The sequence below is a fragment of the Chamaea fasciata genome, unplaced genomic scaffold (assembly GCF_029207755.1).
Source record: "Chamaea fasciata isolate MVZ Bird 193981 ecotype frontalis unplaced genomic scaffold, bChaFas1.0.hap1 SCAF_15, whole genome shotgun sequence".
Lineage (NCBI taxonomy): Eukaryota > Metazoa > Chordata > Aves > Passeriformes > Sylviidae > Chamaea > Chamaea fasciata.
Genome location: NW_027094100.1, coordinates 1,717,632 through 1,742,303, shown reverse-complemented (window position 1 = coordinate 1,742,303; position 24,672 = coordinate 1,717,632). Strand labels below are relative to the sequence as shown.

Below are 24,672 nucleotides of genomic sequence, written 5' to 3'. Positions count from 1 at the left end.
CACGCAGGAGGCGGGGCTGGAGCGAGAATCTCGCGAGACTTGGGCGGCGCCGCGGAGCCGCGTTTAAACGGCGGCAACGGTTGGTGTGGGTTTGCTCGCTGCGGGGAGTGGGGTTTGCTCGCTGTGGGGAGCGGGGTTTGCTCGCTGTGGGGAGCGGGGTTTGCTCGCTGCGGAGCTGCTGCTGGTGCCGGCCGCTGGTCCCTGCAGCGGGTGGGGCTGTTTGCTGCCCCACGGCCCCCGGCGGAGCGCGCCGAGCCCGTACCCGCTGCCCTCGGCGCCCGTAGCGGCTGTGGGGCGTCAGGCGGGCCGCTGTGCCGTGGGTCGGCCCCGAAGGAAGGGACAGCGGGGACGCGGTGCTGGGGACACCCAGCTCTGCCAGAGCCTGCCCGCGTTCTGTGCTGGCTCAAACATGAAGCTGTAGTGTGATATTTGTGCGTTCTCTGTAGTACTGACCCACCCAGGAGCCTGCTCGTGGAAGGTGATCAGCTCCGGAGATCTTTCACCCTGAGTGTGCAACGTGGTAGGCGCAGATGTGGGCTTGTGTAAGTAACTGGCTGGAATTGTCGGGGGAATAGCTGTGCTGAGGGAGAGAAGCCACCCTGGGAATTGTGTTCCTGGTCAGAAAACTGCACAGCTGCTTCTGACAGGACCAGAACACAGACAGCTGTTACACGTGGCCCTGGGGAGCAGGAGTTTAACCAGAAGAACTGTGCTGGAGTGGGAGAAGAAAGTTGGCCTGCCAGGAGACTGCCTTTTATCTCCTGCCCTATCGCTTTTGTCAAGGAGTACTTGAATGGTTGAATAATCGAGGTGTGCAGCTCTCAGCATAGAATCTGTCATTAAATGTTTGAAGGTATTTAGCCAAAAGTGAGTAACTCATGTAACTCAGTAGAATAAATGAAGACTGATATCTGTTGTTTCCCCCTCCTGCCTGCTCACATTGCTGCCCATTCAATTGATCTTAAAACATTATTTTCAGAGCAATTTACTTAGCCTCCTGTATAATATTAAATTGCTGGCAGTTATTTCAGTGTGCGACTTCATGAACAAAATTCCCTGGACTTGTTTGATTTATCCACAATTGACAAGGAAAAATTGAGGTTGGCTGTGCTTCAAAAGACTTACTGGCTATTTTCCCTAATGGTCAGCCGGAATGTGTGAAGAGGAAAGCTGTTTCCCTTTCCCTCCATGCTTCAACTATAAAATTACGAAAAAAAAACCCCATAAGATGCTTTTTCTGTTGCCTAGTAAATAATTTATTCGGAGCTCAAAGTTCTTGTATGTGAAACTGGAAGAGAAATACAAAGGAGATTGAAGAAGTAGGAGAGAGTGGGACAAAAATCCCCTTCCCCCCAAAACAAACCTTAAAAATTCCAGGTGTCCCGGAAGATGTCCCTGGCTGTAGCCTGTTTCCCTGGCCCAGAGGCCCATTGCAGAGCTTCCACCCTTTGGCAGCATTGCCTGATCTGACTGTTTCTAAGCTGTCTGACAGCTGCCTAACTGAGATTTGAATAAGATTAGCATTTCAGTGGGGGTTTAGCTTGTGATCTGCATGTTCATGAGGCTGGCAGCGGGGTTAAGCCTGTCCTGCAAAGGGACTGCCCTGAAGGGCTGTGCTGTGCGGGCAGCTCAGACTCATCCCGACCAGACAACTCTTGCTTCTTTTCCTTTTAAAGGTGGAGTGCAAGAATAAGGTCAAGTGATACTTCAATGGGCTTCTGGAGGTGAGTTAAGTATGTTATTCATTTAATTTAGTAAACTAGGAGCTACCAAATGGCTGTGTTGCCTCTACACTGTTGTCTGATCAGAAAATAAAGTTATTTTTAATATTCTGTTTATGTGAGTGAACAATGATTCCTTCATCCTCTTTACTAATGGAAATGCATGCTAGAAGTTGTTGCCTGTGTTCTTGTTTTGCTCCACCTTGCCTTAAATGCTTCATTATTAAATTGTACATGGTGTCCCTGTCCTTGCATAAGTATAATACTGGTGATTCTCAGTTATTGGTGTGCAAAATTCCTGTGTTTCACTGGCTTATTTTAGTATAAGTGTAAAACTAGTGTTGCAGGCATTGCAGTGCTTAGAGGGGATAACTGAAGTTTCAAAGCCTGGCTGGACAAAGTCTCTTTGTATGTGTTAAGCATGGATAGCAACAAGTGAGGAGAAAATGCAAAAACCAGATTGTGATCATTTCTGTCTTGTGCCTTGGAAAGGAGTTGGCACAGTATTGGCACAATTACTTCTGCGTGTTAATTAAGTTCTTTTCTATTAGGAGAAGCTGGGTAACTCTACTAGGAGCTATTCATATTGAATAAAAGTTAGCAAAAAAAAAAAAGGTGCAGGATGGATATTACAGCATTCATGAGAATGATGTATGTGCCAGTGAGAAATGGCAATAAATAAATGGCTTCTGTGAGAACACAGAGCGAGAGTCTTCAATACAGAATTACTTTAATTCTGGAATTATATAAAAGTTACGGGCCCTGACTTTGAAAAATCAACTGCAAAATTTTTTTGTGTGTGTTTGTCTACTACTTTCTGAGAAAACAGACTTGGCATATGTTGTTCAGAAGCCCAAGTTACTGAGCATTTTCTGTCTTAATAGGATTTTTTTTTGTAGCAGGCTGATTTAGCAGATTTGGGAAGCAAGCAGTCACACAAGCTTATTGTGTTAATTTGACTTGATTTTTTTTTAATATTTGTTTGGCTGGATTTACTTAGACTAACATTTTTTTGCAAAATTTACCTACTCTCTTCCATTTACAGTTAGAAAAGGACAAATTTGCTGAAATGTGACGAGGAGATGATTATTTACGAATAAGTTGCCTGCAGCAACTAAGTTTTGCAAGACTCCATTAAGCACTTAAATAAATGCAAAGCCCTGTGTTAAATTCCATATATTTTCGTAGGGCTTCTATTTTGGACTCTTCCCTCCCTTACGTTTTATCTGTTTCTCTATCCCACCTGATGTTATTAGGAGTACACTGTCCTGCTCAGGCAGCTGCCTATGCCAATCTGAAGTGTTACCTGTGTACACAAGTAATGCTGGACTTGGTTTATAATCCAGGGAAAATCGTGTCAGCCAAGTGCATTTCAGTGTTTTCCTAAGGTTATTTAATTGTCTTGTCCTTGGCAAGAGAGCTCTAGCCTAAATTAACTCTGGTTGTGATGTACAAAGAAACCAGGCTGGGTGCACAGGAATGCTTTTGCTGCATGTTAGACATAACCAAGAATAAGGCAGTAAGCAAGATGATGAGGAAATGACTGTTATTTGACTGTTCACAGGCCTGTTTGTGAGTTGGTTTTTTTTTTGTGTGTCTTGCATTAATGTAGAAATATATCGTTCTATCCTGGTTAAGGAAGGAAATCCAGTAACTTTTCAGATAGCGACTCTTGTCTGTAAAATGTATTTACTGCGATATATATTTTTAGTATTTTTTGTTTGCAGTGTTGAATAAATAGAAGAAGAAAGAAAAATGGAGGCAGAGACCATTTTAAGTCTTAAACAGCAACTGAAGGAAGCAGAGAACGAGAGAAGAAAGGCAGCACAGTATGGTTTGCATTTACTGGAGTCCCAAAGTGAGGTTCAAAATCAGCTGGAACAAACACGCTCTGAATTGACTGAGAAGACTGAGGTGATGACTGCCTTCTCTTCTCCGAGTTCAAAACCAGAACTTTGTTTTGTTTTAACTATTTTCTGAAAGGCACGGGTGTTTCACGTGCCTTCTAGGATCTAGGTTAATTTTAATAAACCTCTAAGTAGTTGTAGAGAGGGCGTTTTTTCTCAGCTTGAAGACATTGAGGGTAATTGTATCTAACTGGGACAGGGTTTCATAGCTAATTATGCATCAAGTGTTCTCTATCATGTAGGACTAATTGCCTTTAATGTAAAATGAATGCTAAATGCTAAAGTAAATTTGCTTCAGAGCATGTGTTTTGCCTCTATTTAGCAATTCATTCGTGTATACTCCCCCAGTCAGCTTCATACCACTTAAAAGCTGTGAGAAGAATGCTAGCAGCAAGACAAATTGATTTTTTCCTGTAGTGAAGTTTTCAAATTTTCCAGATACCCTGGGATTCTGAACTTATTAGCACATTCCTTTGCAGCTCAGAGAAAGGAGTAGTATAGTGCTGAGTTCCAGAGGTATTATTTAGTCAACCAGTTTTCTTTTTAGTAATTGTTGGAGAAAACTTCAGTTGGGAAAACCTCTTCCACTTTTCATAAAGGTTTTAATGTTCATGTTTGTGTTCAGCCAGCCCATGTTTCAGATAAATAATTTATCTTCATCTAGTCTGTTTCTGGTTGTGCATCCATCCCTTCTCCTGGGATAGAGCTGAAAGGTTTGTTTTGTAGCAGCTGGAGGGTTGCAGCACCCTGCTGCTCTGAATGGACAGGATTTTTTATTCTGGTCAGTTCACCATTAGTAAGCTTTGTGTGAGAGGCGGCTGAAGGCACGGTTCCAAGGAAGGCAGGGCAGGATCATCCTTTCCTGCTGGCCAGCAGAGAGGGCAGGTGCTGAGCTGTAAAGCTGCTCCCATGGGCTGTGACCCTGTGTGAGCCTGGAGGCAGCTCCTGAGCCTGGCTGGTCACTCAGGCTCCAGGGCTGGAGGGTGGGAACTGTGAGCCTTCATACAGCAGAGTAACGTTTTGTGTGGGAGCTGTGCTTACCCAGCAGATTCTTTAGAGCTTTGGAATCTCTCTCTGCCTCTCCTCTTTGCAGTCTGAGGGCCAAGGCAGTCACTGTGAGCACAAGTGTGGGTTCTACCAGCAGGCACAGCAGCCTCTCAGACAGCTCTGTGTGCCCTCCTGTAGCAGTGTGCAGGCAGGTTCTGGCTGGCATTTTGTTGTTCTTGGCTCTGGCCAAGCGGTGCATCCCAAACCTGTCCTGTGCCCAGTCTTTGTGTTGTGCTCCTGCCCTGGGTATTGGAGAGTTAAGCCTGTCCTTGATAAGCTGTGTCTAGGCCGCAGAGGTCACTTTGATACCTGACAGCTTTTTGTTTTTAATTTAATTCTGGTTTGTGTCTCAAGAGTTAGGTTATTTTGAAAAGGAAAAAAAAAATCTGCATATTTAGATTAATTTGGCTTCCTTATTACTTTTTTTTGCTTTCAAGATTCTCTTTTCTTTAATTGCTGGCTGAATGGAAGAGTAAAATGAAGCTGCTCTTCATAATTAGCAGACATGCAATCAAGCATAGATGGAAGCTGTTTAAAAAATTACTCTTCAGTCTGGAAGAGTTGATGGGATTTATTATGAAACAGACAATTTAGCTGTCTTAAAAAAATGAACTTGGCTGTTTTGCTTGATGGTCTGTAGTAATTTTTAACATAATTGGGTTCTGTAGTAGTAGAAAGGGCATATAAACTCTGGCTAAATTTATGACACTTGCAGAAAAGACACCCCACCTTTCATGTTGGGTGCAAAGCAATACAGAGTTTCCACGAAGAGGAGAATATTGCACAATCAAGTTATAATCACATTTATAAATTATAACATTTAAGAGCAGTTATTTTTATTCTTTTTTTAAATATGGGTGTTACAACTCTCCAATTGGCACTCCCAGCAAAAGACTGAATGAGCTACAAGCAACTTGGTTCTGAACCTGTGCTTTTTCATAAATGCTTAGGGAACATTGTACAATTACATCTAGGTTTATTAGTGTGTCATTTCTTTCAGAAATTTGAACAAGAGAAATACACTCTTCAGAGAGAAATTGAGCTCAAGAATCGAATGTTGGAAAGCTTGAATTTTGAGTGTGATTCCCTTAAGCAACAGCAAAATGTGCAGCTGGATAAACAGAAAGAACAGCTTGACAGAGCCTATGGACAAGAAATCAGTGACCTTAGAAACAAGGTTTGGTAACTAATATATAGCCAAAAGGTTGTTAATATCATTTGAGATACTGTTTGCTTGACTTATAGTTGCACTCTTAACTACCAAAAGAAATAATAAATAGTTAAGATGTGTGGTGGCTTGTTCGCTTGGTTTTAAAAAAAACAAAAGTGTAGTCACTTATGAATTACAGTAAATTTCAATGCTTATTTTTAAAAGCTACTCTTGTGCTTCCAAGACATTTTCTGTAATTGGAACAGTCACAAGTATTGTACTTTTTAAAGAATTGACTCTGAAATAATACTACTTAATTGTCACCTTTTTAAGTTGGAGAACCTGAAAGCAGAACTGGATGAAACCCGACTCTCAGAGAAACAACTGAGGCAAAAAGTGGAGCATCAGAAGGAAATCATTGCTGCCAAATCAGAAGAACTGCACATGATGTCTGAGCGTGTCCATGAGACCATGTCTTCAGAAATGCTCAGCCTGCAGATAGAGCTCACTGAACTCCAGAGTCAGAGGGTGTGTGAGTAGCACTGAATTTGCAGTGTAGCCTAGCTGAAGGTGAAATTCTGCCCTTTTGCTCGTTTCATTTTTAGGTGTGTTGTCTACAGTGCCACGTTAGGATTAACTTTCGTTCAGACAATAATGTGCACAGCAAAAAATAACAACTTTAACAGCTAGGCTTTAATACCCTCTCTTCTTCAAGAGAATATTTTGTATTAAAACTAATTACTACTAACAAATGGCTTTACTTAGGCCTGCTTGTCTTCTAATGGTTTTAAATATTTTATTTTTTTTTTTAATACAAGTGTTTTTGTTTGTTTAGGCCAGTGATGAAGAAAAGCTGAATGAGCTGCAGTGCATCAAAGAACAGTTGGAGCTCGTGAACAGTAACTTGCGTAACCAGCTGGAGCGGCTGCAGGGGGAGAAAGAGGAGAGGGAAAAAGAAGTTGTTTTTTACTGTAATGCATTAGAGGTATTCTCTTCAGTTTACTTCACAGTGGTGGATAATCCCCAAGTTGCACGAGCTGTGTTGCCAGCTTTTTGGGTGAAGTGGAATATTAAGTGTTTTAGTGAAATGAATTTGTCACTTAGTTACTAGAACTGTATGTACAGTTAAGGACTTCAATGCAATATAATCTCTGCTAAAGTATAGGAAATTAAACAGAGTTAAAGCTATCTGATTAAATTCATGTCTGCAGTGCATCAGATGCTTAAATGACCAGTATCCTCTTTGCTTTAATCTAGAAAGCTCGTGAGGCTAATGAGGAGCTTCGGCTTCAGCTGGATCACGCAGCACAACAATCTTTGGACCCTACAAGTAAAGGCAATTCTCTCTTTGCTGAGGTACAACTGTGCTACACAGGCCTGAGAAGTATTTTCTGTTTTCTTTCTTACATGGTATTGGAAACACGAGAGTATCTGCACCTGATCTGGCAGCATGTATCTCTATTCCTCAAATATGACTTCAGTGTTGATCTGACATGTGGAAAACCATTTCGTGCTCTCTCTGAAGATAAGGACTTAGTAAACCTAATGGAGTCACTTTTAGTTATCTGACTGTTGAGTCAGATAGTGACTGAGGGTTCATGATGGTTTTGTCTGCAGCTCTTGATTTTAAATTGTGTTCAGCTGATAAATCCATGTTTAATGTAGAAGACAGTATGTGAAATATTAACAGATGCTGATAAAAGCTGCCTTACAGACTTTCTGAAAATCTCTGGATGTTTGAGCTTTTGGGAGGGTTTTGGAATTAGCTTTTAAATGGGAGTTAAATGCATAGGGAGCATTATGTTTCATGGCAGCATCCAGGAGATGAGCAAAGTTGGGAAACGGTTCAGATTTTTTTAACATGTTTGTTCTGTTGCTGGGGACAAAACTATTCTACAGCAACACTGAAGCATATGAAATGTTACTTTATTTCTATATCAACACAACAAAAGAAAAATCTGTTGCATTTCACTGATTGGGCTCCAGTGGCACTGTCTACTCACGTCTATCACAGGGCAATGACAGTAGCCTGTATTTTCAAGTCTTGTTGCTGGAAAAGCTGTATTTGCAGACTGAACACTGATTGCTAAGCAACATGTCCTTATCAAACTCATCATCCAAGTGACAGCAAGCGTTGTGATTTCCCAGTAATAATTGTTGACAATGTTCTGTAGGTGGAGGACCGTAGGGCAGAAATGGAACGACAGCTGATCAGTGTGAAAGTAAAGTATCAGTCCCTACAAAAACAGCATGCTTTCAGTAGAGAACAATTGCAAAGAATGAAGGTAGGCTGATTCCTGTAATACTCCAGGGTGTCCTTGGGTCTGATAAGGCACTGCTTTAAGTCACAGGCCAGGGGATTTGTTGTCTTTAAAATATGGTCCAGTAGTCTGGGGGGAGGGAAATGGGAGAAAAAACAAGCGAGATGATGTTGTGTTGTTTGTCTCCTGTGGTCCAGCAGCATCCACCTTACAGTGAAGGCACCATGTTTGCTCACTTTGGCAGCAGTTGTTTAATGGATGAAAGTAAAACACAACTCCTGTCAGTCAAACTAGCATTCAGTTTGTCTTGGTAATTAATTTTTCTTTTCTTGTCTAATTCTTGTAAATACTACATGAGTCAAGTATTTGTGCATTAACTGTTTTTGTCAGGAATGAGCATAAAGAAAACAGGATTTTGCCACCATCACACTGTCGGGGGTTGGGTTTTTCTGCCTCTGTGTTGCTTTCGTGTCTTTGTCCATATTTTTTCTTCTTGCTTTTCCCTATTTTTGGTGTAAGAATAAGTCATAACTCTCATAAATCTTTAAGCTAAACTCCAGTGCTATAGGATGAGAACCTGTTGGTTAATATTATTGAGGACTAGTTAGCAGAAGCTGATTTACAGGGTAATGTCTGGGGGATGCTGCAGAGCTGCCAACTGTTTCCATGTTGGTCTCGTGATTTTTTCAATGCTTAAGTGGATCCTTTCATTTTGATCTACTGTCTGGTCGTGCAATCTGAGGAGAGTGCTTAAACATAAGGGTGATCATCATGAGTTGCACTGAAGGTTTGCATTACCTGGATTTTGTGGAGTAGGTTGAAAATGGTTCAAACAATTGTCATAAAGGAGAAGAACCCTACTGATACAGCAAAGATTTAAGTGAGAGAAATCATTGAGTAGGATCAGTTCCTTTGGAAATTTTCTCCTTGTGACATGGGGTAAGTCAGTCATACTGATTGAATGGTGTAAGAAACACACCTAACACTAAAAGTACCAAAAATGGAGGCAAATTGGTATCCCTCTACTAGTACTTAATGCTTGCATTTGGAGTTTTTTTGTAACTTTTTTCTAGTGGTGTTGGAGTTGGGTAGATTGTTAGGACAGCTGTTTTTGCTTAAGCTGCTTAGATCCCTGCTAGCATCCTCTGTGTGCTGTGCTGCACTGAGATGCTGCCAGGTAAAACTCAGTCTGACTTCAGCTCATCTCTTCACTCAAAGCTCCTTACCCCAGGAGAGGCAACTGCTGTTGCATCTTTAGTTGACGTATCTCACTTTGTGGTATTTCCTGGTGAATCCTGAGGATCTGACTCCTGAACAGAATGTACACAGCACTCTTGGGGAAGCTTTACCACCTCTTGTGTATTTTTCCTTGTCCAGGGCATCCTTTCCAGTTTCTTTGAGCTCCTGTTCTCTGTTATGCAGATCAGCTGCAATTTGCAATTCTGACAGTTAGCAGGAGGGTTTTTAAGGGAAAAGGGGAAAAGTTTGGGTGTCTGTGCTGGGGAACTATAAGGATAGTTCCAGTCAGTCAGGGAGGTGGAGCTTACAATTTTGCCTCCCTGACATGCTGTAGCAGCTCTGAGGAGATGATTGAATCTTTCATTAGCTCTAATTTGTGCACAGAGTCATCAATACCCTTTTCCAAACATAAGAGATCCCATAGGGTAAATGCTGTTCTTGCTTTCTCTCTGTAATCTATTTTTTTCACTTGATACTTTCCCTTTGGTTTCTCCCAGTATTACCTTTTCCAGACTGATAAAAATGCCTCAGTTTTCACTAACACCTTGTGAAGTCTTTCATTTATTGTATTTCCTGTTTAAATGTCTGATATGTCACCTGTAACTGAATGTACTAAGACCCTTGTACTTAAACATTATGTTAACACCAACAGAAATATTGCCATAAATGTGAGTTTTTTATAGCTTCTCCTTTGTAATGACAGAGGGTGTCCTTTTGCTTGAAAGGATGTATTCCACTGGAGAAGCAGAAAAAGCTGCAGTTCTTGGGTTGATATTGCAGAAGGCAAAAATGGTGGTGTTATACCTGAAAAGCAGAACTGAAGAAGGGGGGTTAAACTTGTGGGTTTTCCTGAGTGAGCTCTCAAGATGGATTTTAGCTCTGACAAATCAGCCTGGGTTCTGGCTGCCTTGGTTCTGGTGGTGTGGCATGTTGTGTGTGTCCTTGGCAGTGTGTTTGTGCTCCTTAGCCAAAGCAGAGATGAGTGGGACACCTCAGCACTGCCCTGCTCTGGGAGATCTCAGCTGTCCTCGTGCCATGGAGTGTCTGTGGGGGTAATTACTGGGATTATGTCATGCAGACTGAGCTCAAACATCCACTGCCCTTTTATTTAGAATTACAAGGCTTGAGTACCCAGACAGTTTTGTGTAAAAGGCTGGGATTTTCAATCACTGATCCCAGGACCTGGTGTAAATAGTTGGGTTTTTTTCCTTTTTTCCAGCTGCAAATGGCTACACTGCTACAACTGAAAGGCTCCCAGGCAGAATTTGATCAGTTGGAACGCTTACAGTCCATGTTAGAGCAAAAGAATGGTGAAATAGAAGATCTTCTTATGAAAGTGAGGCAGCTAGAAAAATTTAAGGTAAATGGGTTTTAATTAATTAATTTAATTAATTAGAAAATTGCAATTGGAAGCTAAAACATGAGAACAGGAATTAGGAAAACTATCTGAAGTCCATGCTTGGGTTTGAAAAGGGATCCAAAAGCTGCCTCATATCTTTATTTGACATGAATTGTATTTTACAGCTGGAGAATATTACACTCCTCAAGTGCAGAGGAGCAGAAAATCATACCCCACCCAACACCTGGGTTGAAGAAACATTTTTTTGTGCTGTGTGAAGTACCTTCGTATCTTTTATAGTTACTTCTGGCATTTAAATTCAGCTCCTTGGTCAGAGCTCACTGAGCTGTGACATCCAGTTTTTCTCTGGGAAGGTGTAGCCATTTGGCCCTTTCACTGTGTGTGCTTGGGCTTTGGCCTTTAGTGTCTCAGCTCTATTCCGTTTCCTGGCTATTTGTTTTCTTGATGTGCCTTAACTTTGCAGCTGAAGCATGCTCTTTTCTGTCGAAACTGAACGGCTTAATCATCCTTGTAAAGCAGATTTTCCAGTCCTCTTATGCAACTTGAAAACATCTTGTCAAGTATTTTGAAAAGTGAGAAACACACAAGGACTTCTAAATACACCAATGTAGTGCTACTGGTGTTTGTGTGTTTCCAGAGTAAAAAAATTGGAGCCTTTCGTAATTCTTGCATGTTTCTGGACTTGTTTGCCCTTTCTTATCAGAGCTTTGACATGCAGACTGAGGTGTCTTAGCTTATGCAGTGGGATTATGCTTTCCAGGATATCCTTCTGTATTTAACCCAAGTGGAGTGAAACCAGGCTTTACCCATTTTAGCAATAATTGAGGAAACCTGATTGTTTTACCAGTTTTGTCATGTTTGAGCTGGATCTGTACTTATGTCTGTCTCTTGGCCACAAATAAGTAGTGTTGAGAAATTGAATGATTGATTCCAGTAACCATCGAGAGTATCTGTAGGCAGTGACTGAGAGGCCTGGGAGGTCTCTGGGACAGGATTAATTTGAGTACTGCTTGTTCAGAAAAAAACCCTGTGTCACATATTGCTGCATTTATAACATCTTTACTGCAAACCAACTTCCTCGTGTGAAGTATTATGCAGTTGGTTTTGAGATTTCGACTGCTGATCAGCATGGCTGGTATTCCTCTGGGGTCCAGCTGCTGAAGCCTAGAAATAAAGGCTGAGAAAATTTCCCCGTGGGTTAACTAAATACCCTGTATTTTCAAGTTGAAAAGCAAGAAAGCCATTCTTCAGTGCTGCTTCCAAACCTTCTGGAGTTCAGACAACTAACTTTTTTTTTTCCTTTTTCAGTGAGTGAGAGAGCTGTCAGTTTTAGTGCTATCTGACATTTGTAACAAATGAGAAAGTACTTAGAGCAGCTGAGTTTTATTTTCTGTGTTTAATTCCCTCTATGATGTCTCCTAAGAACTAAGCTAACGTGCTTCTGAAAGGTCACTATTTGACAACCTGACGCTTGTTCTTTATCAGAGTTTGTATGAGAACATGGAGGAGTCCAGACCTGCTAATGGCACAAGAGGCAGCGATTCTGAAAATGGTTACTATGCAGATTTACTGCAGATTAAACTTGACAACTCAAAGTGAGTACTTCCAGCCTGAGGCGCTGGTTGTGGCAGGGTTATCTTTTAGGTACTTGTTTTTCTACTCCCTTTTTTTGTTACTGTTTGAATGCACTGACTGCGTGTGCAGGTGGGTTTCGTTCTTGTTGCATTTTCTAATGCTGCGGAACCAACCTGACTTTGTTACAGGACTGGGAGTTGGGTTTTTTTGTCGTTTCATTTATGTTTTAAAAGATAACAGCAGAAATGCTGTTTATGATTACTGTTTTCTTCCAGAAATGTTGTTAATACTCCTAGAAACTGGGCAATTGAGACCTTGAATCAATTAAAAGTTAATCTGTAAAGAAACTGTATGAAAAGTCTTAGTCTTTAGGCTGTGTATGTTTATTTATCTTATAAAAAGTGAGATAATAACACTCAAAATGTTTTATAGGACAAAAAAGCTTGATTTTTCCTACTGATGTATAAATAACAATTTAAGGTGAAGTTTGAGTGCTTAGTTATTGCTTTATTGAAAGAAAAAAGAAAACAAATCAATCCAAGTCTGACTGATTTTGTAATTGTCCTCCCACCCCAGCAAGGAAACTGAAACACTGAAAAATGAACTATCCCTGCAGAGAATGAAAGCTCTGTATGAGAGCCAAAGGGTTCTGGAATTTGAAAGGAAACTCTTCACAAATGAGAGGCATTTGCAAGCCTGTCAGAGTGAGAACATGAGCCTGCGGGTTATGCTGGATGAGCTGAAAATGAAATATGAACCTGAAGGTAAATACTTCTTTTCTGTCTGGGAACACAGAAGTTGCTGATTTTCTCAGCCTTTAGAAATGGAATGACATTAAACAGGAAGGCATTGGTTTGTTTCCAGAATTTAACGTTTAAATAGCTGACTTTCTGAAATAACCTGATCTAAAATGTGCTGAAGTGGGAAAGCCCTGCCTTGCTCAAGACCTCACTTGGATATGTGAACACTGACTGGAGGAGACTGAGGAATGCAGTTTTACAGTTAAAAATGGCAGTGTTCAGGGGCTTCATAGAGCACAGGCAGATAACCATACTCAAGTGAGTGGGCTCAAATCTCAGGTGTTTCCATTACAGCAGCAGTTTCTTGGTGGTGAGAAGCCTCTGCTCTCTGGGTGTAGGCAGCTGATAGGAGCTTTGGAATAAGGTGCAAAGCATTCACAGGAAAACTGTTTGGTAGCTCAAGTTAATATGGATTAAATTTTGACTAGAGAGGCCCACCTGACAAAGAGCTGATACCTGAGTGTGTGCAAAGCAAGGGTGCTGTGGAGGAAGAGGATTCTATTTAAACTGAGAGCAAGTTTAGGTGATATATTAGGAACAAACTTCCCTGTGAGGGTGGGAGGGCCCTGGCACAGGGTGCCCAGAGCAGCTGTGGCTGCCCCTGGATCCTGGCAGTGTCCCAGGCCAGGTTGGACAGGGTTTGAAGCAGCCTGGGACAGTGGAAGATGTCCCTGCCCATGGCACGGGCTGGGACTGGATGTGCTTTAAGGTCCCTTCCAACACAAACCATTCTGGGATTCCATGAACAGAGAACCAGATAGGGGAGGTGGTTTTGTCCACACCTGAAGGATTTAACTTTAAAATATTGTTTGTGGAGGCTTACCTCAGCAGCCTGCAGTTCAGAGCATTTAACTTAAAGCCTTGGTGAAAAGACAGAGTGGATGAGGAGAAAGATGTCTCTTTTTCAAGGTAGCTTCTGTTGGGATGCTGAGATTATATGAGGAAACATTCTTTAAGGGATATAAATTGTCTATTAAGAATCATTCCAAGCTCTTGAGTCATGTGAAATATTCGTACTTCTATTATGAACATGGGGAGGCACAAGTCATCTCCAGCTTCTCTTTTGTACAAGAAGTATGTTCCTTTTTTTCCTTCAGAATTACTTAAAGGTCCTAAAATTAAAAAGAAGAGGGAGAGAATTCCAGTGAACACGACTTGTGAATACTTTGACAGCAAAAATACTCCAGTGAAAGAAACTGCTCTCACTCAATTGCCAAGTAATGAAGGGAAAAAAATGACTACCAAGAACCTGGAGCAAAGTGATGCTTCTCCAAAGAAACAGCCTTTCCAAGCATCCCCACTACACACAGCTCTGCAGGCAATACGGAACATTGTTGAACCTGAAAGAGAAAGAAAAAGAGTTAAAATTCAAGACGAGAATCACGTCACCTTTACTTCCAATAGCAGAGGTGGAAGCAATTCCTTGGCTCCAGCTGTCCCCAGGTCAGTGTCAGCTTCTGTCTCTGCTCAAGGCACTCAGCACAGACCTGCATCTCTTTTCTTTCGCTGCATGAACTGTGCTCTCCACTTCTTTATCTATTTCCTCAGTGTTGCATGCAGTGTCATTCCTCAGCTCCAGCTGCCCACACTGAACCTCTCTCTAAAGCTGCCTTTTAGAAGGACTAAAACACTGACTAATAGAAAAGACTCTTGAAACAGTCTCTGAAATAACTTTCCTGTTGCTTGAAGACAATTTAAGGTGTGCAGGTAGCGTGACAGCTTACCTGGTTTGCTCCAGCATCAGAGACTTCGTGTTCTTGGTCCCCTAAAACTGCCACACAGCTCAAAGTAATAAAGGCAACTGGAATCATTCTCCAGTCTCATACCTAATCTCAGCCCCAGGCAACTTCCAGATTTAGCTAAAAGCCTAGAAATTATTGAAGTAACTCTTCACCTGAATTGTGTTAACTTTCATTGTACAAGATGATAGAGAATTAGTTAGCTATCTGTGTTGTCAGACAAATGAAATGCATGGTCTGGATGCACAATAGCTGGAAACACAATGGCCAGATTAAGATGAAATTTTTCTCCTGAACTGAGAGTTGGAGTTACTTTTTGCTAGATGGTAAAATAACTGAGAACAGTCATTATTATCTCCAGCTTTTTTATCCTGGTGAAAACAATGCTGACTTTGATTTTTCCACTTTTTCAACCGACGCCTTTTGTATTCTGTTCATAGCCTTTGTAAACACGTAATCGAGTGTCTGGGGGTTAGAAAGAAGTCTGGGCTAGCCCAGATGTTTTGGGCTTGCAACTCGCTAACATCTGCTAGAAAAGATAGCCTCAGTTAATGGTATTCAGGGGTAATTGGATTGATGCTTTGGCTCTTAGATCAATTACTCAAGGTTGCATGGGTGTAATTAACAGACTTAGAGTAGCCAAACACTGCAGTCTTCTTAAACTCTGGAGAGAATATGGCAGAAACAGCAGTTTTAGCAGGTGTGTTTAAAATGTGGGATCGTTAGTGAGGAAGGAAGATCAGGAAGGTCAGAAGTGGGTGAAAATGGAGAGGAAAGATTGGGGTAATTTAGTGGTAGTATTGGGTTTTGACAATGTCCTCCACACGTAAAGGAGCAGGCAGAAAATAACCTGATATGAAAAGTTTAACTTACTTCCTCACATTGCTTTGGGAGAAGAAGAAATCGTGTCTGCTTACAGGAAACTGTTGGAAATAGTTTATGGGAACTGAAGGGGGAAACTCCTGGAGAGGGGTGATGAGTGGAAATCATTTATGGGGTTGATGCTGGAAAGCAGAGAGAGTAGAAGTGGAAGGGGAAGATGAAACCATAGTTCAGAGGGAGGTTTCTAATCTTGTGTCCATTGCTGTTGGTTCAAATAAGGAACAAAACAGGAAAAATAGTTGAAAAATAAAAACCACAAATAAAATTTAAGCTGCCACAAAACTCCATATAAGCTGTTAAGCTTTTTTTAGTGATAGTGTGAGCCTGTAAAAGGCAAATCCAGGCAGAAAGTTCTGTTTGTCTCTGATTGTGTTAATGAACTACTAAAACCCCAAGTCATGATATTAAGCTAACAATAAGGATTTATTCTACCCTGATCTGCTGTGATGTGCTGTAAAATAGGAAGTCATGTTAAAGTCTGAGTATTTGAGAAGCTGGATTTGTAAACACTGAAGGAATCTCTGGACTGTTCGGTGATGGATGTGGCTTAACCTTGGGCACAGAAAATACGGGCAAATTGCTCAGGAGTGGGGACCTGGAAAGGAAGAGTTTGTGGGAGGAAAAAATAAGGGTGAATAATTGTCACTGTTTCCCCATGTGTTAGCTAAAAGGTGATGCTGTAGCTGAAAAAGGCTGTTGTGGTCTCTGGGGCTTGGTTTTGTGCCTGGAATAATTTTGGGGCAGTAATTAGTGGAGCTCTGACGTTGGCCCATGAATTGTGGGAGAGCAGAGCCACTGTAGCTGTGAAAGGGCTGCAAACTTCATTTCTAGAAAGTGGTGTTTAGAATTTGTCAGCTCAGCCCAGGAGGTGATGAGGAAGTGGTCAGAAATTATCTGCATGTGCTTGTGAAGATGACAAACTCCCTTGTGTGAAGAGACTTCCTTGCTGAGGTGACTTAAGCAGGTACAGCTGGATAATCCCAGCCAACAGCTGTGTGTGCAGGGCACCTCTGTGTCCTTCCAGGGGGCTACAGCAGCACTGGAGTAGCTCGTTAGGTGGTGGCACTGATGAGGTTATGAAATGAGAGTGCTGAGACTACAGATTGAGATATTTGAGTGGTGATTATTACTTGTCAATGCATGCTGGAGTTGTGGCAGTGCAAAGGTTATGTGCAGTGATATCTTTCGTTTGGCCAACTGACTGGTCAATAAAAAGATGCATTTCTCTATTGAAATTCTTTTCTTTCCTTAAACTGAAGTAGCAGACTCTACCCCTTGCTGCACAGTTTATTTTGCATTGAGATTTGAGGTTGTTTGCCTGAGTTTGATCTAAAGAAGAGCTTGGATGTCTAAGAGCTTATTTGCTCCCTTAAATTATTTACTTGGATTACATGCACCAAATCTACTTCACTTGGGCTTTGTCCAGTTGCCTGAGGCCATCTGGCTCAGCAGGAGATCTGGGTTAATTATACTCTTTGGGGTTTCAGGCACAGCCCTCAGCCTTGGGAAGTAAAGCTCCACCCGATGAAACAAGTTCATCTTCCTTAAACAGGTAGAAGGAGCCCGAGTTATATCTCAGTTTTGGAGTCTGTAGAGTCAAAGTTTGAATCATGTCATAATTTCACCAGCATTTGTTTGAAGTGTTTATCCATTGTCTGTTCTTTGTGATCCATTCCCTGTGCTGGCACCTGATGAACCAGGACAGTGCTCTCAGGGCTGTGGGGTGAACCTCATCTTGCTGCCAGCTGCACATCCGCTGCTCCTCCCTCTCTTCCACAGGACAGACGAGAGCATTGGATGGAAAAAGGTTGTGGGTCAAGATGACAGAGGTCAGCATGGGCAAAGCAGCCTTGGGGAAGATGAACTCCTTGTCAGTTAAAGACAGCAGGGCAGTGAGAAAGAGAACTGCCCCAGCCCTTCTTCCCAGGCTCAGCTTCACTCCCTCAGTCCTGGCTTCTAAAATATCCTCCTCACCAAGAGGCCCGGGGGGGAGTGTCATTGCCAGACCTGTTACATGGTGTGCTAAGAGAATTGTGTAATGCCATAAAAGGGCAATATTTGGTATGAATCCAGTTGTGCTGCTTTGGCACATGATTTAAGTGAATGTGGTTTTTGTGTTCTTCAGGTTTGAGTTCTTCCTGCTTGCTTAGAGGGACTCTGTTGGCAGTTTTGGCCACTAGAGTGGTGGTGTTGGTGGCCTTGGGCAGGGGTTGTTTAAGCAGAAGGGTGGGAGGGACAGATGAAGGGAATCTGTCATAGGAGCAGGTTCATGGACAGAAACTCTCCATCCCCAACTGCAGGACTGGTATAAAAATGCTTTGGTTCAGTCTCATTTTCTTCTTAAACTGTGCTTGCTCTGTCTCTGTGTATGGATGGTCTTGTTTGCCAGTTGGCTCGTTGATTTTGTTTAAAATTCTTGTTTTAGTCCTGGTTTGTATTAACTAAATATGTATTTAGAATGGTTGCTTTGCCTATAGGTTAACAGCTGAATCCAGACTTGAAACTACAGAAGAAGATAAGAGAGAAACTAAAATCTCAACAGAGAAGAAAACACAGAAGAAAAAGCATTCCACATTGTATGTATCTTCTAAGGCAAGTTCTGAAACTCAGTGTGCTCAGCAATAAATCCCTTCTGCAAGGAAAGGAACCTGGACAGGTTGGGGTCCTGCTGCAGCAGGAGTTGCTGAGTGAATGAACTCTGTCTCACATCAGTGCACACGTTGCTGACTTGAATATTGATCTGCCTGCTGTGGAGAAGGGTGTGATTGCTTGGCAGAGCTGCACTTTGGTGACTTCCCTGAGGGCACCTGCTGCGTTCCCTGCACTTGATCTGGGCTGTGGCCTGTTCTCCGCTCTTGGCAGCCTCTAAACGCATTATTTGCTGTTTGTTTGAAGCACAGGGCTGTTGTGGAGAAGTTCTGGCTGACAGAGGTTTTACTGTATTGTAAGACAGACTAGACAGGGCTGATGAGAGCTCAACTAAGTGATGGGCTCCTAAATTTCTTCCAGTTTCCAGATTCAGAGTTCTCAGGCTGACCTATTTGCAAAAGTGCATGTGAATCACTCGGTGTTTTTTGGGTCAGTGTTTGAAACTCTTGGGATTCTTGTATTTGTACTATTAATTAAAATAAAGGTTTATTTCTTTGTTTTATAAAATATAGCTTGTATTGTATTTGAGGAGAAACATGTATCCATTTTTTACATGAAGGTGTGATGTCTTTTGTAGAACTTTTTGTTAAAAAAAATTCAATAAATACCTCTCAATAAATGATAAGAAAGTGTAATACAGGTACTTGTGTCATGTTTTTAGGAGACATTTTTAACTTCCTGAAGCTGATGCAGACTAATTCTGAGGAGAGCTTTCTTTTAAGTTAGTTCCATTAATTCTTGGGTTATTTGTATGGAAGTTGAATTATTTCATTTGAGTCCTGATGCTGCAGTTTAAGATCCCTCTGGTGAATGGATCAGCCAGTTTCTAAGTAAAAGACTCAGTAATTAACAGTGAAAGTTCTTTGAGACTTTTTAAATCTGTCATGGAAGAGAGCACATTGGGGAGCAATCTTGCAACCCCCTGGTTTGTTTACAGTTCTGCCAGGTCTGAAGTGGTGCCTGGGGTTTTGTTACCTCTGACTGTGCCTGTGGGTGGCTTTGGCTCATCAGTCACTTACCTCAACAGAAACTGAGTTCTGATCACAGCAGAAGGGACTAAAAAGGTGGGAATGTCACCTTAAATGACCACATCTTCTCCACCTTGTTATCAGAGCATTTCTGCACAATTCTGTTCAGGAACAACCCAGTGGCTGCTACTTCTGTTGAACAAAATAATCAGAAATATGTGTTATAGAATCAGATTGTGTCACCTCACTGATAGAAGAAATTTGCTATGTAGCTGAGTTTTTCAGTCTGTTAATGGAGCTACATGAACTGGGAAAATCTTCTTTTAACTTTTACTAAGGTATTACTGACAGCAAATGTGGGGCCAGGGAATAGTTCTTGCTCTTCTTGACTTTTACATGTGAGCTTAAATGATATGTTGAAGAAGTCCTGGTTTTTATGCTCCAAAGTTTTGAAAAAAGTCCTTTTTTATGCAAATGACAGAAGTTCCATTTATTTACTGTCATTACCGTGAGACACAAATAGCATAAAACAGCTGAGGTCCATGATTGTTCCACTTAGAGGAAAACCTTTGGTAAGTTGACATTGGATAAGGTACTTTAAATGGCACTACTGAGCTGTAGATTGTCTACTAAGACAATTATATGTTAATTGCATATTGATTTATGTTATAGTTAACTATATGTTGAGCTACTGGGCATGTGGCATTTCTAAAACTTTTTTTTTAGGTTGAAATAACTTGTTAATTTATGTGACAACCAAAACCGGGATGTCATTTCAACAAACAAATGAAACTGATTAGGATTATCTAATTACCCCCAGGATCTGCTTTACAGTCTCTGCTGCTGGAGTCCCCTTGGAGTGTGAAATCCTTCCCATCTTATGCAATGTATTTGTGTTTGCACATCCTCGTGCAGGTGGGGGATCTTGTCTGTGGTTCAGGCTTTGGGTTTGCCATAGCACACTTGAGGTGCTGTGCACGAGAGTTCTTGCTGTATTTTCTTACTTGCTCCTGGTTGGTCTCATCAGTTGCTTTTCTGCAGCTGTGCTCGCAGATCTTGGCATAGAAGAGAATTTAGAGGCAGTTAAATGCAGCTTCTGTCTTTTGCTCAAATTCTACTTTATAATGGAATTTGCTTAGCTAAAAAAATGGGTAATTAGCTACTCAGTGTCTCAGAAGGCCTTGTTTTCTGGAACTGATAGCAGTATTGAGGGAAGCGGGAATTGCCTCCCTTCTGCCTGTCCCCAGCCCCCAAAAGGTAAGTTTGTCTTGTGAGCTTCCTCCACAGAGGGTTTCATCTTTCAGGGAAGCAAGGAGTTTTCTGTTTTCCGTAAAAACCTTCTGTCCTGAAGAAGACTTCAGGAAAAAAATGGTGAGGTATGTGAGGGTGAAGAACCTGCCCACTTTTTTTCTGTGGAATATCAATGTGGAAGTAACTACACAAATGAACTAACTCGGAATAAAAACCTCCAGACAAAGGGTGTAACTATTGCTCACCTTGATTCCTTAGACCTTTGTTGGGGTTTGCTCTCTGCTGTAAGAACAGGATTTTAGGGTGTCTGTGTTTGCTCTGAGTGCATGGATTTGGCTCCCCAATCCATTCATTAGGAGTTCCAGGCAGGAATTTTTCAGACACAGCCAGACGAGGTAAGGTGGGAGCTGAGTGAGATGAGGTGGCAGTGACTTCCAGTAGCTGAGGAGTTGCAAAAGCACCATCCTGAAAATCCGCCAGGAGGAAGTTCCAGCAGCTGAGCAATGCTGAGAGCTGGAGTTGGGAAGGGGATGGCAGTGGGTGGCAGCAATTCCTGTGGGAGTTTTGGCCCTCGAGTCGGCTTTTGGGGTGAGTGCAGAGGGTCCTGGCCAGAGCCCAGTCCCCTTGTGTTGCAAATTTGGCCCCAGTCTGCAGGTGAAATTTCTGTATTTTAGATCATTTGCTTTCAAATGACAATATTAAGTATTGTCATTAAGTATTTCAAAAGACAATACAAGTATTAACTTGGTGTATTATTACAGTAAGGAAGAGCAAGGTAGAACAAGAAAATAAAAACAAGGCAACCTTTGGGCCAAGTGGTGAATGGGAAGAGGGGATTTGCTGCAACAGGGATTGGGAGGAGTGAGGGAGATAATGACCGGTGGTTAGAAAGTTACTACTCAAAACCCACTGTAAACTAAAAGGTTATTTTGTTCAGCCTTAAAATCTCTTTTTGACAAAAGAATAATATAAAGTGGATTTTCCAGGGACAGAAAAGATTAAGAACTTTTAGATGAAGCTTGTCTGTGAATGGAGATAATGGGAGCTGCTGGGAGTTTAGCCCACTTTAGTAAACATGGCACGTCTTTCAATGTTATTTTAGGGGAGAGTAAGGAGCAAAATCCTTTTCTAAGCTAGTATGGTTAAGATTAGACCAATTCAAGCAAATCTGTGATAAGGTGGCAGTGATTTTCCTGTAGAATTATACATCAGAATTCCACATGCAAGGAGAGAGACTGGCAGTCCGGTCACATGATTGCTAGTTAAAATCAAGAAATGAGATGTCATGTGTTTTCAAAACCAGACGAGGTGGTTATCAAAAATCAGGAGATGGATGTAGCATGGCAGCGTTAAACAGTTTGAACAAACAATGATTGCTAAACTGCAGTGGAATGGCCAGAGGACAGGATTGTCAACTGAATTTGTACTAAGCAGAAGATCAAACAAAGAGTAAATTTTGCAAGGATTTTGTTTGGGTTTTTTTAAACTCTAAACCATAAGTAAAGCATAGACTTGGTGCTCTGAGGTGGCATACTGCCTTCAATTCAGTATACTGTCTTTAATCCACGTTCCAAACGTCTTGGCCTGGTCTTTTGCACATCCAAGATGTCCCCACCCAAGTTGGCTCCCACGGCAGCCTGTGTGGAAGCACAGGCTGGAAATACCCTAAAAACTGCTTTTGGCAGTTTTGTATTGACAGTAAGTCTTTAAGAAAGTACTGCTTTGTTTAGAGAAGAGAGAGAGCCTCCTACTTCTTCCTCCAAACATGAAGTGATAGAAATTTTAAAAAGTCGGTGTTGTTTGAAAAGTGGTTTTGTCTTCACTCCGTTTCCCTTTGGCGAGGAGACGTGAAAAGCACAGATCTGTATTTGGGGACAGGTTAGAGGAGCAGAGTTTTTAAGATGTAGCATCCTCTGAAGTCCAACCTTTCCAGCCTGGTGTTGGTGTGGTGCCCAGCCCTGAACAAGCCGTGGTCAGAGACGGTCACTGTGGCCGAGCCTTTGCACAGACCCAAAGTGGAGCCGTGGTGCCACAGCCCTGCCCCGGCTTTGGTCCTTCAGTGCCTCTGTGCTCAGGGCTGACATGGTGCAAGAGAAACACCCAGTTTGGGATTCCCCTCCCCCATGACACCGGGGCACGGTATCTCGAGCTGAGAAAAGAGGAAGGAAGCTCCGAGAGGCAGCAAATCTCCCAGAGCCCTCGCAGCTGCTCGTCCCGGGGCTGGGGAGCCACGGCGCTTCCGGGGCCTGTGTTTGTCACGGCCTCCAGCTCCGCATCCCCCAAATCCTGCTCTGCTCTGCGCTGGGCATCCCCGGGAGCCTTGGCATTCACCTGGCATGGCGAGGTGGCACAGGACTGAGAAGAGCGGCGTGGGTGAGTAGCTCTGGGAGCTGCCATTTGAGCGTTGTGTTTCTGTCTTGTGAGCAGGATGCGGGCAGGTGTTTTCTCTGGCGCGATGAGTTAACCATCCGCTTCACCAGCGTGGATTAATTCAAAGGAACAAATTTGTACAAAGGTTTGGTCTTGCAAACGGAATGGCATGGAGTACGCTAGAGTCAGCTCTACCACTTTCACAGTAACGTAGCTTTTCCCACCTTGCTGTGTTAGAAGCAGACTGAATAAATGATGTGTTGTATAACGTGCAGCAGGCAGAAGTTATGGGGAACAAATGTAGGGGAAGGGGAATCCTACAGCTGCTTCTGCAAGGTTGTCACTTGTGGTCAGTGTTACAGGAAAAATCCGTATCTCAGTTGGTAAGTCGTACTTTTTGGAGGGAAAGTAATCTTAAAATTCATGGTGTTAACTTGTACAAAGGATTGAATTGCTGTTTTAAAAAAGCCTTAAACAAGTAGGAATCAAAGCCAAGGCTCTTGAAAGATGCATGTTACTACTTAGTTATTAACCTTCTAAAAGAATTTTTTTATTTTAAGTAGGCCATAGTTTTTTGTGATAGGCATTAAAACCCAAGTGGCTTCATGAAATAAAATGTAACACCAAGAAATTAATAAGAGGAAAATAACATGCTGTTCAATGTCCATGTCCAGCAGTAGCAGAATTGCAAAATGGAAGTAGTCTGTTCTGGTGGCAGTTTACATTACAAAATAAAACGTGTCAAGATTTTCTGTTTCAATTTTACAGATAATAGAAAGCACCTAACTTTTGCACTTGTAGTAGTCTCTATGGTACTTGAAAGGTACAACAAACCTCACACCCTAAAAACCATCTTGTGAAATACAATCATTCAAAAACTGACGACAGTTTGTTTTCATGTCCAAAACATTGCAGTTTTCTCTAGAGTAGGTCGCTGAGAAGAACTGACACTGCAGGCCTGCTGCTATTTCCTTTCCCTTCTGCTTGCACCCTCACTGTGGACACAGAGTTTGGTGTAAAAGACAATCTGGGCACGCTGTGTCCTGCAGGGCGGTGATAATGCTGCCACATGCTGGCCCCGAGTTCATTTCCTGGGTTAAAGGAAAATTTTCTACTGAACATTTTATAAGGCTCTTTACATTTGTATGTAAAAACTGTAGTGGTGTCTGTGGTTTAGTGTGGCACAAAGCAAAATAAACAACAATCAAATGGACTTCCCAACAATATTAGAACAGTAATGTAAGTCACCTACGGTAGGTTTTCTTCAGTAAAAGCATTTTGTCTCTATTTTTTGCACAATTGCTTGAATTTAATAGATGAGTACAAATTCAACAACCTTTAGTTTATACCCAGAAGTTCCTTTTCTTAGCCGAGCTGTTGGTTCACAGTTTATTTTACTCTATCTTGGAAACCAAATGTATCCTTTCATTGTATACGTTGGTGAGAAAAATGGGAGACTCTTGCACCCAGAACAATTAAAAGAATCAAACAAACCCAAAGAAGCATGTGCCACCATCGCTGACTGTCCTGTCCCGTAAATTAAATAAATTTGTATTCTTAGAAATTGGCAGGAAAACAGTGTGATTGCCAAATTTCCAGTACATGAAACTCATGGAATAGTGAGGTCTGAACAAGGGGTATTGACAACTATGGTCACAAACAAAGAGGTTTTTGAATTTATGGTCTGTTTTAAGCATGCCTCCTGTGCCTGAGGGAAGATAAGAAAAATGGGCAAACTGAGTCTTCTGAGTCA

The 24,672-nt window shown here is 41.9% G+C and overlaps 2 protein-coding genes across 8 annotated transcripts in view; both read left to right on the top strand.

Moving 5' to 3' along the window:
- The first annotated feature begins 46 nt into the window (after window positions 1-46).
- Window positions 47-18,965, top strand: SPDL1 (spindle apparatus coiled-coil protein 1). Of its 6 annotated transcripts, none has more exons than XM_066197138.1 (13): window positions 47-79; window positions 447-542; window positions 1,677-1,724; window positions 3,449-3,635; window positions 5,676-5,852; window positions 6,159-6,353; window positions 6,661-6,810; window positions 7,083-7,181; window positions 8,000-8,110; window positions 10,545-10,685; window positions 12,171-12,280; window positions 12,837-13,024; window positions 14,158-14,729. In XM_066197138.1, the coding sequence occupies exons 4-13, from the start codon at window positions 3,477-3,479 to the stop codon at window positions 14,712-14,714; spliced, it is 1,887 nt and encodes a 628-aa protein (XP_066053235.1). In that variant the 5' UTR covers window positions 47-79; window positions 447-542; window positions 1,677-1,724; window positions 3,449-3,476; the 3' UTR covers window positions 14,715-14,729. The 6 variants fall into 6 exon arrangements, with proteins under 6 accessions (XP_066053235.1, XP_066053234.1, XP_066053236.1 ...); XM_066197142.1 differs by lacking the exon at window positions 47-79 and adding an exon at window positions 18,159-18,965 and having other exon boundaries at window positions 133-542; window positions 14,158-14,503; XM_066197137.1 differs by lacking the exon at window positions 47-79 and having other exon boundaries at window positions 129-542.
- Window positions 18,966-22,833: 3,868 nt separating this feature from the next.
- Window positions 22,834-24,672, top strand: part of DOCK2 (dedicator of cytokinesis 2) — a 157,252-nt gene continuing 155,413 nt past the window's right edge. For both annotated transcript variants that reach the window (XR_010723196.1, XM_066197618.1), the window contains exon 1: window positions 22,834-22,922. Coding sequence is in view for 1 of the 2 variants with exons in the window: in XM_066197618.1 (XP_066053715.1) it covers window positions 22,886-22,922 (37 nt within the window). In the remaining variant the exon portion in view is untranslated. The remainder of the gene's footprint in view (window positions 22,923-24,672) is intronic.

What these genes read in the sequence shown, in the direction of transcription:
- SPDL1 (XM_066197138.1), top strand. Translation starts at nt 3,477, where the DNA reads ATGGAGGCAGAGACCATTTTAAGTCTTAAACAGCAACTGAAGGAAGCA. An exon ending in GGCAGCTAGAAAAATTTAAG is followed by an intron (nt 10,686 to 12,170) that starts GTAAATGGGTTT and finishes GTTCTTTATCAG; the next exon opens with AGTTTGTATGAGAACATGGA. An exon ending in AATGAAATATGAACCTGAAG is followed by an intron (nt 13,025 to 14,157) that starts GTAAATACTTCT and finishes TTTTTCCTTCAG; the next exon opens with AATTACTTAAAGGTCCTAAA.